This window comes from Lolium rigidum, chromosome 3, assembly GCF_022539505.1.
Source record: "Lolium rigidum isolate FL_2022 chromosome 3, APGP_CSIRO_Lrig_0.1, whole genome shotgun sequence".
Classification (NCBI taxonomy): Eukaryota; Viridiplantae; Streptophyta; class Magnoliopsida; order Poales; family Poaceae; genus Lolium; species Lolium rigidum.
The window spans coordinates 346175519-346191711 of record NC_061510.1 but is presented as its reverse complement, the minus strand read 5'-3'; the positions used below and the strand labels follow the sequence as shown (position 1 = coordinate 346191711).

Below are 16193 nucleotides of genomic sequence, written 5' to 3'. Positions count from 1 at the left end.
CCGAAACCCTAGCCGCGGCCCGCCTCTCCGGCGAGATGCCGGCGGGCCCCGCCGCCTTCCCCGACGCGGATTGATGGAGATGAGGGGTAATTTCCTTCGCCCCCCTGCCGCTGAAGACACCGTCAAGAGCGCCACGTTCCCCAACATCGGGGACACCAACTGCACCAACCTGAGCTCCTCCACGGGCTCCTCTTCCTCCTCCCTCTCGCTCGACCCTCCGGACTTCCTCAGCCAGATCCATGCGGCCTGCAAGCGCCAGAGGCCTCCCGGTGAGTTCACCTGGACCCTACCCTCCTTCCGTATTTCCATTGCTCCCACTCAGGGACGTTCTAGTAAGTTTGACGAAAAATGCAGTAGCACGAGAAAACGAACCTGTAAACTTATCACGCTTTAACTGTTAGCTACTACCAAGTCTTGCCATTGTTTGCGGATGGTAAACTGTGATGTGCTTATTTTGTAAGATGCTATGAAAGGGAAGTTGTGAAATCTGTTTGACGATTTTCCGTGCAAACCTAGCCTAGTTAAAATGCAGTAGCACGAGAAAACGAACCTGTAAACTTATCACGCTTTAACTGTTACCTACTACCAAGTCTTGCCATTGTTTGCGGATGGTGAACTGTGATGTGCTTATTTTGTAAGATGCTATGAAAAGGAAGTTGTGAAATCTGTTTGACGATTTTCCGTGCAAACCTAGCCTAGTTAAAATGCAGTAGCACGAGAAAACGAACCTGTAAACTTATCACGCTTTAACTGTTACCTACTACCAAGTCTTGCCATTGTTTGCGGATGGTAAAATGTGATGTGCTTATTTTGTAAGATGCTATGAAAAGGAAGTTGTGAAATCTGTTTGACGATTTTCCGTGCAAACCTAGCCTAGTTAAAATGCAGTAGCACGAGAAAACGAACCTGTAAACTTATCACGCTTTAACTGTTACCTACTACCAAGTCTTGCCATTGTTTGCGGATGGTAAACTGTGATGTGCTTATTTTGTAAGATGCTATGAAAAGGAAGTTGTGAAATCTGTTTGACGATTTTCCGTGCAAACCTAGCCTAGTTAAAATGCAGTAGCACGAGAAAACGAACCTGTAAACTTATCACGCTTTAACTGTTACCTACTACCAAGTCTTGCCATTGTTTGCGGATGGTGAACTGTGATGTGCTTATTTTGTAAGCTGCTATGAAAAGGAAGTTGTGATAAGTCTATTAATCTGTTTGGTACATCAGCTTGCAGTTAGATGGGCATTGTTATCCAGTGTGTTATGTCATATTTCTTCTTAGAGGTTCCGGAACGCAACGATATATTTGTTTGCAACTTGGTTAAGGAAAAAATGGGTTGGCCAAACACCCCAGTATAAAAATTTGCAGCCCAACAAAGCAAGAGCGTCACAGTTCACCACATAAAATTTCAGACTTCAGCCCATAGTTTAGATCTTAGGAATTTAGCATGATGTTTTTTGGAATACGTGTTTGTATCCAGCTGGATTTGTCTAAAATGCACTGTAGACTTGTTTAACTTGAACTTGCCTCAGGTTCAGCGCAGTTCAAGCCACCGCGGGCAACCCGTGTCCTGCTGTCCGGAGGCGAGGGCCGACAAAGCTGGTCCCAGCCCTTCTGTTACCCAGAATTCTGAAGGAACCGCTATGCAGAAGCAAAGAGGCGTGCTGCGGGCCTCCAGGTTGCAGAATGTGGTGCCTGATCAAAAGAATGTTATCACCACAGCCGTATTACCTGCATCAAATCAAAACGAGCTGCTGATGACACCTTCCATGTTGAGTACTGTCACAGACACCCATAACCAGATTGGCAGTCAGAACGACCAGCAGAAGGGTGGAATCGATCTGTCGGTGGATAGGAATAAGTCGTCGCTTAACGTTTCGTCTTCTCAGATGACATCTCGAAATGCATCGGTGGGCATAGGTTTCAAGAAAGAGCAGTTTTATTCAGTTGGTGATCCACACTTAACTTCTCAGAGTAAGACTCCATTCTTTCCCGTGCTACTTATTGTTAGATGCAGACTTGTCTCTGTATTTAGTGTTCAGCTTACATTGCAGGTGATATTGTAGGAGTCACTACTGACAGTAGAATGGACAGTATGTTCTCTTATCTGCATTCTGTTTCATTGACAGCAGGGGATGATTTTCCTGTGGCTCAAGCAACCCATGATCAACACGGGGAAAATCAGAAGCTTGAGATAGCCGGTGCGGCAAGTGAGATGGATGTCAAGTATGATGCAGCAAATTTGTCTCAAATAGGCGTCGAAGAGGCTTCTAATCAGAATCATGGAGAGCCAACGACCCGTTGCTCTGTCATTGGTTCTTCTGTCACTGCTATATCACTGTATTCAGGGCAAAATACGCGAGTTCCTCGGAACAACCAATATGCTTCACCAATGCAGATGCCTGAATGTACAGTGGAATCATCTGCAGCTATACCAGGCAGTGTCCCTCCAAAACAGCAAGCAGCTGCAATACCATCAAGTGCTGGTGATTGGAACCCCCCAAACCAGCAGGTTCCTAATCTGGCCAATTATGCCATGGACAAACCAACTTCTGGCAATGAAAATGGTTTGCCATCCCAAGGCCAACGATTACCTGCAAACGACCAATCTACGTCTGCCAGGGATGGTTGTACTTCACAAGCAAGTGGGAGCCAGAAGGAGCGCCGAAAAAACAATTATGATCCTAACCTTTTCATTAAGGTGAATGGGAAAATGTATCAGAAACTTGGTAAAATAGGATCTGGGGGCAGCAGTGAAGTTCACAAAGTTATTTCAAAGGAGTGTGCAATATATGCCCTGAAAAAGATCAAGCTTAGAGGTCGTGACTACCCTACTGCCTATGGCTTTTGCCAAGAAATTGAATACCTGAACAATTTGAAAGGAAAGAGTAACATCATACAGTTAATTGATTATGAGGTATGGATTATTAAATTGTCTTCTGCTTTTGGGCTGTATATGTAACTTGATACTTGTGTACACAATATCTCTATCTAGTTTTTAGTGTTCTGATGTTCCATAGATAACATTATCTTTTTTTCTCAGCATAAAATTGTTCTTGTTATCATTTAACATTCCATCCGCCATTTGACCATCTGAGACCAATTCATGTTGGTGTGACTACATTTTTTTCATCTAGTAATCCATAACTTACTGACTGATGCTTAATGCAAATATCTAAGCTTCTATATTTCTATCTCACAAACTCCATATAGCTTAGCTCCTTAGAATACAGGCATTTTTGTGTTAAAAAATCAGCTGATTAATCAGTAAATTGGCTGATTAATCCCTGCTGGGAGGGTCACTGAGCAGCTGGTTAACTAATTAACTGGCCGATTAGCCTATTAATCCTTTACTTGCCAGCTGACCGAGCAGTTACCAGTTAAAGATTTCCTCAACAATATTTTTTCTTCCAATGGTATAGTATTAGAAACACCCTATACCCAGAATGTAAAGATATTTCAACTCATTTGCTATTCCATACAGAAAATCGAACTTGTAGTGACGTTGAATCTGGGAGGTTCTTGTTTCCTCTACTCCTGGTTTATTTCCTATCCTTGCATATCTCAAAATTATTCAGGCTTGGTAGTTGTTAGAGAAGTTCCCTTGTACCCTCTGCCCTTCAGGTGCGCGATAAACAAAATCATCTCCTGTGAGATTTCCAGTGCTTAACATCTTTCAGAACTTTCATACCAACTAATGTATCTTTCATTCACAATCTTGTTGGATATAATTTCTGGTGCATAGGATTGGAACTGCGAAATCTCTATTTGCGCAAACTTGGCATCTTTTCTTATCTGAAGTCTGCTCTGCCTGTGATGATTAAAACTTCTACCACCTTGCTGTGTGAAACCCGATTATGAACAACTGTAAATTACTTGCCGGTCATCTTGTTGTTGAAAAATACTACTGTACCTCCTTCCTAAATATAAGATGTTTTGGTAGGCTAAAATAGGCTACCAAAACGTCTTATATTATGGAACAAAGGTAGTAGTTATTACCAGCAGTTCTGTGCACATGATCTTTTCACTTCTAGGTGAAAACATTGTCTAATCTGCCTATGAATTTTGGTATGTACCAGGTCACTGATAAAAAATTACTTAAGGAAGGTTGTGTCTCACCTCGGGATGGAAGAATTAATGATGACCAATACATTTACATGGTCCTTGAGTTTGGAGAAATTGATTTAGCACATATGGTTGCTCAAAAGTGGAAGGAAAGGAACAGCACAACTATGAAGATAGATGAAAACTGGCTGCGGTTTTATTGGCAGGTAAACTTTATTTTATTCATTTTAAGGTAATACAATAAGACTTGAATATAGGACAATTAGCTTACCAGTAACTAGAATCTATTAAGGTGGATAAATCTCCATTGATTTAAAGTTTTCGTCCCAACTTGCAGCTGTGCATATTAAATGTTAAAGAAGTACTTCGGCTGACTCAGTGAACCAATCTTAGACTTCAGTTTGGAGTTACTTTTCTCAGAACTTTGTTACAGTATTAACTTACCTCAGAATATTTTTCTAAATAGCATCGCCTTTTGGAGTATAATTTTTGTTGTTCATTTGTATGTTTCCTGCTTAGGATAATGCCTGCACTTTGTATTGAATTCCTGTTCTTACAATCAATTTAGTAAGCAAACTCACGGTCACGGAAATAAAAGGAAGCACCAGAATGTCTTTTGTGCAATGTAACTTTACATCTTATATTGTAGAGCAGGAAGTAGCGTGGTCAGCTATGATAGAACAGCAAGTAACAATGATGTCATGTGCAGAATTGCACCTTGATTCATTGTAGCATGCATCTGTTTATGTGCATGGTTACGTAAGTACTAAAGTAGTATCTGGTAGCTGCATTTTTTTATTATTGGCAAGAACTGGCACCTGCATTATGAATATGCTGAAACACAATATTGGTATTCTGAATTTCAAATATTCCACAGCACCTTCTCAATTTCCCCTTGTTTGTGCTGTAGCAAATGCTTGAAGCAGTCAATACGATACATGAGGAACGGATAGTGCACTCCGATCTGAAGCCTGCCAATTTTATGCTTGTGAGGGGATCTCTGAAACTAATCGACTTCGGCATTGCCAAAGCTATAATGAATGATACGACAAACATTCAACGTGATTCCCAGGTACGACTTAAAACACAGCTATGGGTTTTCTATTGTTGCATTTACTTGTGTATTAGTGAGAATCTAACTGGCCACTCATATAGATTTTTTTGTTTGCCATGCTAACTTGTGATCTCCATATAAAAATCAGGTAGGAACACTTAACTACATGTCACCTGAAGCATTCATGTGCAATGAGCAAGATTCAGGCGGGAATGTTGTCAAGTGTGGACGCCCATCTGATATTTGGTCCCTTGGCTGTATTCTTTACCAGATGGTGTATGGCAAGACGCCATTTGCGGATTACAAGACATTCTGGGCCAAGTTTAAAGCCGTCACAGATAGGAACCATGTGATCAGCTACGAACCTGTCGACAACCCCTGGCTCATTGATCTGATGCAGAGGTGCCTTGCCTGGGACCGAGACGAACGGTGGAGAATACCTCAGCTGCTTCAGCACCCGTTTCTTGTTCCTCTGGTGCCAGGGCATTTGCCTCGCATCGATCGTGATCCGTGCAATTTGCTGATGGAGAGGTTCAGAGTGCACTGCGCCAATCCTGAGGTTTCCAGACTTTGTTCCGAGCTTCAGGTTGTGATTGCGAAGCTCGAGGAGGACCAAGGCAGTCCAACCGCTAAACATAGTCCAGAGAAAGGTTGATAGCATGTCGGAGGTTTAATGATGTACTGCGAAGTGGACTGGACTGTGGCTGACCATCGCTAATTTTGTTGCTCATCATGCTGATGATATCGAAGTTGTGTGCTAGAGCATTCCATATGTATTTCGTCAGCATGGACGGTTGCTAGTGTAGCCGGTTAATTTGTTTATCCCCAAAACCACCAGAAATCAAAGGATCCCTTGCGACACAAGGTTTCCTTGGTAGGATTATTTGAATTACGTCAGGAACTAGGCAGTTGCTGCCCCAGCTCGGTCGCAGCATAGGAGCTTTAGTCTTTTTATATGTTTGTTTGGTTGTGAATTTAGGTGGCAGTGTCTGTTGTAATCTGTGTAAATATAGCACCTGTATGAGTTGGGAGTTTGCAAGGAGCGGTTTTTTGGTAGCGCCCTGGGTATTCTTGGTGCCCAGGTGGTAGGAAGTTGATGCTTAATGTGATGTCAGGACTTGTAGCTGACTAAGGGCTCCTTTGATTCATAGTATGATTTATGTAGGAATTGTGTAGGATTTGGATTCCTATGAGAAAATTTCCTATCCTATGAATCAAAGAAGCCCTAATGTTAGAACCTGAAGATATTTAACTGTATGTTCATTGCAGGAAGCATCCGTTGGTGGTTTGTCCTATGGGCCAGCTATTTTTGTTGATCAAACTGAAGGAATGCTCCGTTTCTGAAACGTGCATTGGATTCTCTGGTGCAGGTGCCACCCGCTGGGGACCCGGTACACTTGTTCGTGTTCCGTCTGGGCTGATTAGTTTCCGTACGGTAGAACTGGTCGCAGGAGCCCACTATACCATCCACATCCATATCTGCTGTCCAAACTAAGATTTGTGGCAATGCGCAAAGTGCATTCTTCTTCCCAGTTCCCACCCACATGCAGACGCAGATGCACAGGCGAACAGCGCACGCCATTATCTATCTTTTGGGAACTGAAATCCAGTCCAGCAGCACATGCATAATGCGATCCATGGCAGTCACCGCCGTACGTCACTTGTGTTAAAGCTGTGGGGCTGCCGGCTCTGTTACGCCGGCCACTGTGCCAGAGCTCGCCACAAGCAGTGAAAGCTCTCGTCCCAGCGCGCGTTCACATAAACTCGCTTCGCCGGTAGTGGCACCAAGTCGGATCAGCCAGCCCAGGCGTCCACATGGATAATGGTCCTGCCGGAGAGGGGCCGCGCGGCTGGCCGGCGCGGGGGGCCGGCCGGACGACATGGTAAAGCTTCACACGGCGCGCGAGGCAGCGTGGCGCGGGGCGGACCCCGAGTCCGAGTGGCTGGGCAGGAAGCAAGTGGGGGTTGTAGGCAGTCGTCGGCTATCCCGGCCCCGGCCCCGGCCCCGGCTAGCCGAGCTGAGCTGACCACCCTGCGGCGGCTCTGCCGTGCGCTGGCCCCGAGGACCCGAGTGCGCACGTCACGCATGCACCGAGGCTCTGCACGTACGGACGGATAGCGGCAGGGTACATTTAAAAGAGTCACGTCGGCACGTACCGCGCCCATCAGTCCATCAGTCGCCTTTTCACTTGTAGCCTGTCGCCGACGTTAATAGGGGTCGGATGGACTCGCCTTCGCTCATGGTACAGTCGGGGCTGGTCTACCCATCTCGATCATAGCTTCATCATACTCCTCTACAAACCTCGGCCTGACAGGACTAAAGAAACTCGTACCAGCCTGCCTCAGCCTCAGTCGCGTCCCCCAAACCGTTCCCCAAAGGGATTTGGGGCGCGCCGGACAGAAAATGCGTTCCAGCCGCGTCCCCCAAAGCTCTTTTTTGTCCGGCGCGCCCCTATACGGTGTCCGGCGCCCCGAGCCCGTCCCCGTCCCACAGGGGACGCTCCGGGGACGCCGGACACAACGAAAGCGAGGCGGGGAGTGGCGGGGCCGACCCGTCAGCGGCACAATTAATTTAAACCTAACCGTCGCCTACCTCGCGACGGAAGTTATTGGCGCGCAGCGACGGTGCAGTTCCCGCAGAGGCGCTGCCTCCGGGACTACCACGTCGACAGGGACTCCCACGACGACAGCACCGACGAGGAGGACGACTGAATGAGTGTTGTTTCTTCGCAGCAAATACGTGCACGGAGGTTTCGCACTGTTCGCCTCATCGGTAGAACCAACAAGGGCACCATCCTCCCGCTGGATTTTCCGGCTTAGGTGACTGGTGTGCCCTCGAGTGTTCTTTCTTAGCAGCGAACACACGAAACCTTCGATGCACGGCCTAGTTAGGTTTAGTTTCTTTGCAATATTTTATATTTGTGTCCACCATGGTTCAAACTATGTATTAGTTTGTGGAAAACCATGTTCCAAACTATGTCTTCGTGTAAACCACGTTCCCAATTATGTATTAGTTTGTGGAAATTGAAATAAAAATGCCGGAAAAATTATTTTAAATGTTTGGGGGCGGCGTTTGGGGGACGCGGCTGGGGAGCGACGTCCCCCAAACGCGGCACGAACGAAACACGTCCCCCAAACGCTCGATCCGGCGCGGTTTGGGGGACGGTTTGGGGGACGCGGCTGGAGATGCTCTTAATCTCGATTCGTACCTCAGATCAGGACTAAAGGTTTTGTTTGATCCAAAACTAAAACGGTGCAGCGTTCTAGTCGTTTGAACTAGAAACAATGCTCATATTAGTCTCGGTTCCATATGTGGCCGGGTGCTTTTTAGAGGACCTAGGAAAACTGTTTCCTTCTCCTCGTGTCGTCCTCTCTATACGACCAAGGGCTGAAACCCTAGCTCGATTGCCGCTCTCTCCCCCCTTTGTCGTCTCCTTCATCGCCCCATAGACGCCGTTGGTCAAGGCCCGCGACGCCGGCGAAGAGGGCGGTGGAATCTGAGCTCTCGGCCACGTGCAGTTTCTAGGTGGAGGGTCTCCACGCCATGATCGCCACAGTCGAGACGGATGCTTGATGGGCTACTCCTAACTCGACGGCTGGCCTCTGGCTCGCCCTTAGGTGAGGGAGGCATCTACCGGTGATTTTCCTTGGTGGGGGCGCTACCGCTTTTTGCTTTTACACGGAGGGTTTCGGTAACGAGGCGACGGTCGCACGGCTGGCGGCGTTCGCGGGTGATGATGCCTGGTGTTCAGGCCACGGGGACGGCAGGGCAACAAAGCATGTGGGATGTGCGTGGGCGGCTCCATCAGCTCGCGTCATATCTCGAAGGTCATATCTCCTCCTGCCTTTGGCTCTCTCTTCCGTGCGGGTCTTGGATGTCGGTGTCCTTGCATCGGTGAAGATGGTGTGGCAAAACGGGGCCGGGAGAAATCCTTGGCCGTTGATCACAGCAGTAGCAGCACCTTGGGCGTTGTTTACCTTCCTGGAGGCGTTGTTGTGGTCTTATCTCCCATCCCCTACATCCGTCCTGCCCTCCTCAGAGGCGTCTGGGGTCGGTGGTAGCCGGTGAGTGACACCCTGCTTGGAGGGATCTTTGGGCGATGGGGTTGGGCTGGTGGCGTGTCAACACCCGGATTTTTAAATCCAGATGCCTATTATGCCATTCCTCGCAATCCCAGGAATGTTGTTTTTGCGAGACATAATAGATTGATATCACAACACATCATTCATTACAACACATAATCGTCTTACAAATAAAGGATCACATGATCCAGTCTCATTACAACAATAGAAGTTCCATTTATTCATTACATAACACATAGCGGAAGCGAAAGTAGCGTAGTAGTAGTCCATCTATTCCACAGGCAACTGTTGACGTCAGGAGTGATCCTAGTTGTCGTAGACGTCCTGCTGTCCTTCTTCCGGGTTCCGGTACTCGTCTTCATAGTCTGGCCATTTGAATAGCCAGGGACACAGCCATGAGTACTTTAAAGTACTCGCAAACTAATACTAATGTAAATACTATCAACTATAGCAAGGGGGTTCTAAGCTCTAGTTTCATTTGCGTAAAGCCAGTTTTATTTCATAAACACTTTAATAATCAGAGCCTCTTCATTTGCTTTAACTAACTCCAGTGGGAACATTAGTGTCATTCCCACAACTCAGTGGTGATTCAAAGTCAAAGTCACCTTTCAATTCAAATCACCAGTCACCATTCATAGTTTTAGAAAAGTTCTGATGACGGAACAGTATGGCCTTTCCAACCGTCCATAACCGTGGACGCGGCTATTCGAATAGTTCTACACTCTGCAGAGGTCGTACACTTGTGCCACAACAATTGCAATAGTTCGTCAGGGGTAACTGGCCCTGATTTATCGTACGCAGTACGCGAACTACCAATCCTAACCTTTCATTTACACCCCCTAGTATAGGCACCTCTCCCCATGAGCTTGGCCTCCCAGTGAAGACAGACAGTCAGCCTGGGAACTGCACAGGGCTTGGGCCGGACATTCACCTCATATTCACGCCATATCACAGCATTCCATATTTCTTTGGAGGCAGCCCTTGGCATAACCCCGATGACGCTTGTTTAGAGGGAACCCATACTAAGATACATAAATTTCTAGTTAAGCCCTTACCCATATCAGGTATTGTGGGGGTACTTGTAAAATTGGAATGGTATCGCATCCGAACCCAACCATCAGTTTTTGTAAAGTTCACCATGTCATTCACCGAGTCATATTCACCTTCAAAATCTTTCAATAGAATGACTCATCATTCCAAGGTTTTCAAAGTCATTTCATTTCACATATTCCCATCTAGAGTAGTCAATTTTATTTGTTTAGCACTAGCAACTAGTCATGGGGGGTGCTAACTAGTTTGTCTTGCTCTAGGCTAACTTTGATGCTCTTGTTCTACTCTATATCTAAACCCAGTGAATCATGAATCAAAAAGTAAACTTTGATAAACAAAATTTAGTAAAGCTTGTAAAGTAAAAACTTGGGATAGGAGCATTAAGCATAAAGTAAAAGTAATGGTGCCTTGCTCTTGTAGAGCTTTGCATTATACTAGTCGCATTGGTAATAGCTTGCAAACAAAATAGCTTGCATTAGTCTAGCTTGCCTTGATTGGTGATGTGATCAAAGTTCTCTTGCTCTTCCTCTTGGTAGAAGACCTCTTCCTCTTGATAGTCTCCGGTACTAGCGTCTAAAAACGAATACGAGGATACAATCACCAAACAACACTTAGGTAGTCTTAATTAGCCTTAATGGCTCACATAATTGATCTAGCATCACTACTTAATATTTATCCAGAAATTATTCTAGGGTTTCCTTATTTAATAGTAGAAAAATAATTTCCTCTCATTGAAATTGGAATTAGGGTTTCTATTTAGTTCTTTGGAGAAATAATTTCCTCTCATTGAATCTTCTTAAGATTTAATCTCTCTTATGAATAATATATGACCTAGGTTTGACCAAGGTCAACCTCTTCATACCTATCATTTGAGAAAATGATTTAAATGAGGTTCCATACCTCATGCAATTTAATACTAACAAGGTAGTGATTTAATGTCACCAAATAACTCAATATGAGATTATATAGACCATGGTCACTACCTCATGTTGAATTACTTGAGAACAAGATTTAAATGAGAGGAAAACCTCTCATATGATTTAACACATAGTTGTAACTAATTTAAAAACTACTATTGAGGTGATTTAATATTCTCAAATAACCAGGGATGATCCCATGTTGACCAAGGTCAACACTTCACACTTAGTATTTGAGAAAAGTGATTTAAATGAGATTCATCATCTCATGTGATTAAATAACTAGTGCAATTTAAATACTAGGTTGATTTAAAATCTACAAGTGAGCAAGTATGAGCCTAAGCATTTAAAGGTCAACACATTACTTCATATCACTTGTGAGAATGATTTAAATGAGGTGCTACACCTCATTGGTTTAAATTCCTAAAATTTGAAATAGTTTGAATGGGCTAGTATTGACTACATAGCCAATATTTTGATTCTAGCCCATGATCATATACAGAACACATATCATATTTTTACATAATAAATTAGAGTTTGTTAAATGTGAATTACTGCAATTGGATTCACTTCAAAATTCAAATTGGTTGATTTTTAAGATTTATTTGAATACTGAAAAGTCTCTGTTTTGTTCTTTTTGCTATTCAAAAACTACACAACATATGGGGTTGAATCCAGTGAGGTTAGCTAGATAATTTCATAAGCTTTTTATAGCATTTTGAATCACCAGATTTGGATGGTTAGATTTGAAACTACTCAAATTATAGCAAAGGTCCAGTATTGTATTTCAGCAGAAACGAATTAATTGGACAAAGGCTAAATGGGCTTAGGCGGGAAAAGAATTGGGCCCAATTGGTTTGAAACAGAGAAACCACAGCCCAGTAACGGTTCGGGCCAGCTGACAGGGGGTCCCACACGTCAGCGACTTATAACTGCCGAAGCGGTACCTGGCAATGTCGTCCGTTAGATTAGATCGTGGATCGACGGCTGAGGGTCGTCGTCACCGTCGTCGAGAGGGGAGTGCTGGAGCGGCGGCGGTAGGGGGTCGGCGGCGCGACGGAGGTTCCCGCGGGGCTCTGCTGGGTGCTGGGCGTCGTTGTCGAGGACGAGGAAGCTCCTGGTACCGTCGGCGAGGCGTGGGGAGGCGCGGATCGATGGCGACGATCTGCGAACTCCGGCGGCTCCGAGCTTCAAATTGGGGCGGCTCCAGCGAGGTGGGGTTCGATTGAGTGGTCAGGCAGAGGCAGTGATGAGAGGGGAGGAGATTGGTGTGAAGGGAGTGTGCTCTGGGTGCCTCTATTTATAGATGGCGAGGTGACCGGCGGGTGTTGTGAGAGGGTGTCCATGGCTCCGGCGTCTAGAGCGGCGAAGGGGCAAGCTATGGAGCGCATCATGTAGGCGATGACTAGGCGGAGCTAGCGCGCGTGATGGCGCAGCAAGGGGATGACGAGGGAGTACTGGCGACGCTCGAGTGCTCGCGATGCGGGCGCGGCGGACTTGCGATCATGGCGATGGCTAGGGCGTTCCCGCGTGCCAGCGAGCATGTCTAGCGTGTAGCTGGTGGCGTGATGAGCGTGCGTGCCAGGTGGGAGAGGGAAAGAAGGACGAGGGCGTCCAGGCGAGCAGCGTACTGGCGCGTCCAGGGCGTCGTCTGGGCGCGCTCACCGCGTGCGTGGCACGTTTCTGGGCGTGTCTGGGCTTGCGCGTTCTGGCCAATGGAGGGCTTGCTCGGGCTAGGGACGTGCATGGTCATGATCAGCAAGTGTAGGGGCATCTCCAGGACAAGGTGAAGGTGAGAGGAAGGGGCCAGGGAGAGAGTGAGTGAGGGGGGCCGGCATGGGTACGACATGGGGTTTTTGTGATCATGCCAAAGCTTTAATCGACCAAACTAGTACCAGGCTTGGTGCAGGGGAGGTACAGGAGCAGCAATGATCAAAGATTAAAGTGGTTTAGGCTTTGGACCAGAGGTTAAAAGGGTGTGTGCAAAGTCTGAAACTATGCCTGCAAGGTGTTTGCATAAATGGTCGCAAGAACTTTTTTATTGAATTTTGGAATTCTTTTTGGTGAGTCTCCAACATGTAATTAAGGTGAGGGAATGATGGTGGTGGTGTCCATTTTGGTGAAGGTTTGCAACATTTTCAAAATGGGGTTATCTACACTTTGTTTCAAAGTCCTATTTTGTCAAATCTATACTGGTCAACCTGGTCAACATTAGCACTAAGGGTCAACATGAAAGTTGTTCACCATCACTTGGTCTTGGATGAAATGGCAATGGTTGACCAAGTTTGGTTGCAGAAACAAAAGATAGGTGGGTGCAAAGTGGGGAAGAAATTATAAATGTGACATATGACCATTATCACATGTATGTAAGTTTTGAATTTTGCTTTAATTTGATTTTGGTTTCTTTGATGCAATTGTGTTTGTTTAACATATATAAACATTCTACAAGCCATAGATCAAGCCATGGTGGTCTTTGATGAAGATTTGCAAAATTGGTGTTATGTGTATGTGAGTAAAAATGGAATTATCTCACCATTTGAATTCTCTCCATTTGATTTGACTTTTCTTGACTCTAATGTGGTTCTTATTAGTTTAGAAACATTTTAAGAGCATTGAAACCAATTCAAAAGGTCTTGTTCAAAGATTTGCAAATTTGGCCTTAACACATAAGAGGTGATGTGTCAATTTTCATTATTCTTGTTAATTGTTCATCTTGCTTTACTTGGACATGGGTTGGGGTCAATTTAGCATTGGATTAGGTTTAGAGAAGGTTTCCCAACATTTGGTCAAGGTCTAAAGTCATAGGTCAAAAATTGGGTATTATGGCTATGTGTTACATATGCCTCTATGCATATGTTGCATTTGAATTTTAATTTGACTTGGCTTGACCCAAATGGTGTTGTTGAGTTGTTGAAATGGTATATAGGAGTGATCCCTCCATTCATAACATGTACTAGGGTCAATATTCTTAATTTCACAAATTTGCACTTTTCTCTCATATGCCTCTATGGCATTTTTAGTTTCTTTTTATTTTCTTTGGAAACCACTTGGATTTGGTTGGATAAGCCTTAGGTAAGGTGTATGAAGGTTTTCCAAACCTCTAAGCAAAGTAGAAACGCTTAGGGTAAAGTTTTATAAATATAGCCATAGGCACATATGCCTTTTTCTTATTTAATTTCCTTTTATTTTATTTTAACTAAGATGGTGAAAAGAGGGGTGAGATTTAGGGTTTAAGATTATTTCAAACTACTATAACAAGCAATCATAGCAATAGCACAAGAATTAAGCAAGATCACTATGTATCCTACTTAATTAATAAAAGTTTTTGTTGGTTCCAAAATTTGGAACTAGTGAAATTCATTTGTTTTATTTTGAAATTCTTGGGATGTTACAAACCCTTCCCTTAAACAAATCTCGTCCCGAGATTTTAAGAAAAGTTAGGTTCCTAAGAGAGATTGAGCATTTTATTAACAGGAAGACATACTTGGCATGGTCCAGGGTGCTTCTCGAGCTTCGATGCGATCATGTGGTAGAGACGGCCATTGTTGTTGTTCTGGTTCCTTCTTCCGGCAAAGCGGCGCTGTTGCTGAGCAGGTGCTGCGGTATTGGTGGCAATCCTGGCAAGCTTTTAGGGGCACTCATTGGAGAAGTGACCCACAACACCACATTCGTAGCAGTTGACGGTGGACTTGTCTTTGGGGATGATGGGGGTAGCATTGCTTCCAGTCCTTGGGGCAGTATTGGTGTTGTTGTTGTTGCTATTGTTGTTGCTGTTGTTGGGGTGGTTGTTGTGGTGGTTGTTGTTGTGGTTGTTGTTGTTGTTGTTGTCTCCGGGCTTCGGGGGTCCTCCGTTGTTGTTGGTGTAGTTGGGGCGATTATTCTGGGCAGGGGGCTTGTTGTATCTTGGGGTAAATCCTCCAGAGGAGTGGTTGCGGTACTTCTGGGTATGGTGGGGTCCACTCTGGTTCATCATTCTGCGCTTGCGGTTCTCATTGGCCTGATGCAGCTTTCCTTCCATCTGTATGGCTGAGTCCACGAGGGCTTCCAAGTCAGCGAACGGAATATTCACTAACACAGTTTGCATCTCGTCGTGCAATCCGTTCAGAAATCTTTCCTTTCTCTTCTCATTGGTATCGGTCTCATCCGGGGCGTACCTTGACAGAGTGAGGAATCTGTCGCGGTATTCCACCACGGACATTCTTCCTTGCTTGAGTTCGCGGAACTCGTCTCTCATCTTCTTGATCAGTCCTTGGGGCACATGGTATTTGCTAAACTTCAGCTTGAAGTCTTCCCATGTCATCATCCGTCCCGCATTCATTGCACGGGCACTTGTCCACCAGGCTCGGCAGGTCCCGACGGGTAGTGGGTGGCGAACAAGTACTTTTCTCGCGGCTTCAACTCCCGCAACTTCGAGGTTGTTCTCCATGGTCCGGAGCCGGTCATCAGCATCGAGGGGTTCTTCGGTCTTGTTGAATACCGGAGGGTTGGTGTGCTGAAAGTTCTTCCAGCTTTGATCCAGGGTGATCATTGTTTCCGTGGCCTTGATTGTTCTGAGCTATCTGTTGCAGTGCGGCAAGGTTTGCTTGGCGTTCAGCTCTTTCGGCTTCTCGGTCTGCCATCATCGTCTGCAGCAGTTGCATCATGGCATCCTGGGTGGTGTTGCGGGTTGGTGGGGCCATCTGAACATTGAGGTAGATGATAAGATAAGAGGGAAATTTCTATGGTTTGTTTTGTTAAAGTTTAAAAAGTTCATAACTTGAAAATTTGAGTAGTGTTGCGGGGGTAAAACCAACAACACTTTTTCATTCATACCAAACATCACATATTACAAAGCTAACACACCGTTGGTTTGAAGAACCATTCATTCGCTCTACGATACAAGGGGATCCTGATACAACTCACACATACGAGGGTGCCTTAAATGATACTACTCTTTAGGGTGGAATTCTTCGTCTTCACGGGTAATGTGTTTGGCGAGAGGCGAGGGCGTTGTCCAAATCCCTGCGGGTTTTGTACATCTTGAAGT

The 16193-nt window shown here is 45.3% G+C and overlaps 1 protein-coding gene across 1 annotated transcript; it reads left to right on the top strand.

The window, feature by feature from the left end:
* Window positions 1–73: 73 nt before the first annotated feature.
* Window positions 74–5816, top strand: LOC124697172 (serine/threonine-protein kinase MPS1-like). The gene is made up of 6 exons (XM_047229801.1): window positions 74–269; window positions 1505–1972; window positions 2053–2915; window positions 4078–4269; window positions 4974–5135; window positions 5266–5816. Exons 1-6 carry the CDS (start codon window positions 74–76, stop codon window positions 5770–5772), a joined length of 2388 nt encoding a protein of 795 aa, XP_047085757.1. The 3' UTR covers window positions 5773–5816.
* Window positions 5817–16193: the final 10377 nt, after the last annotated feature.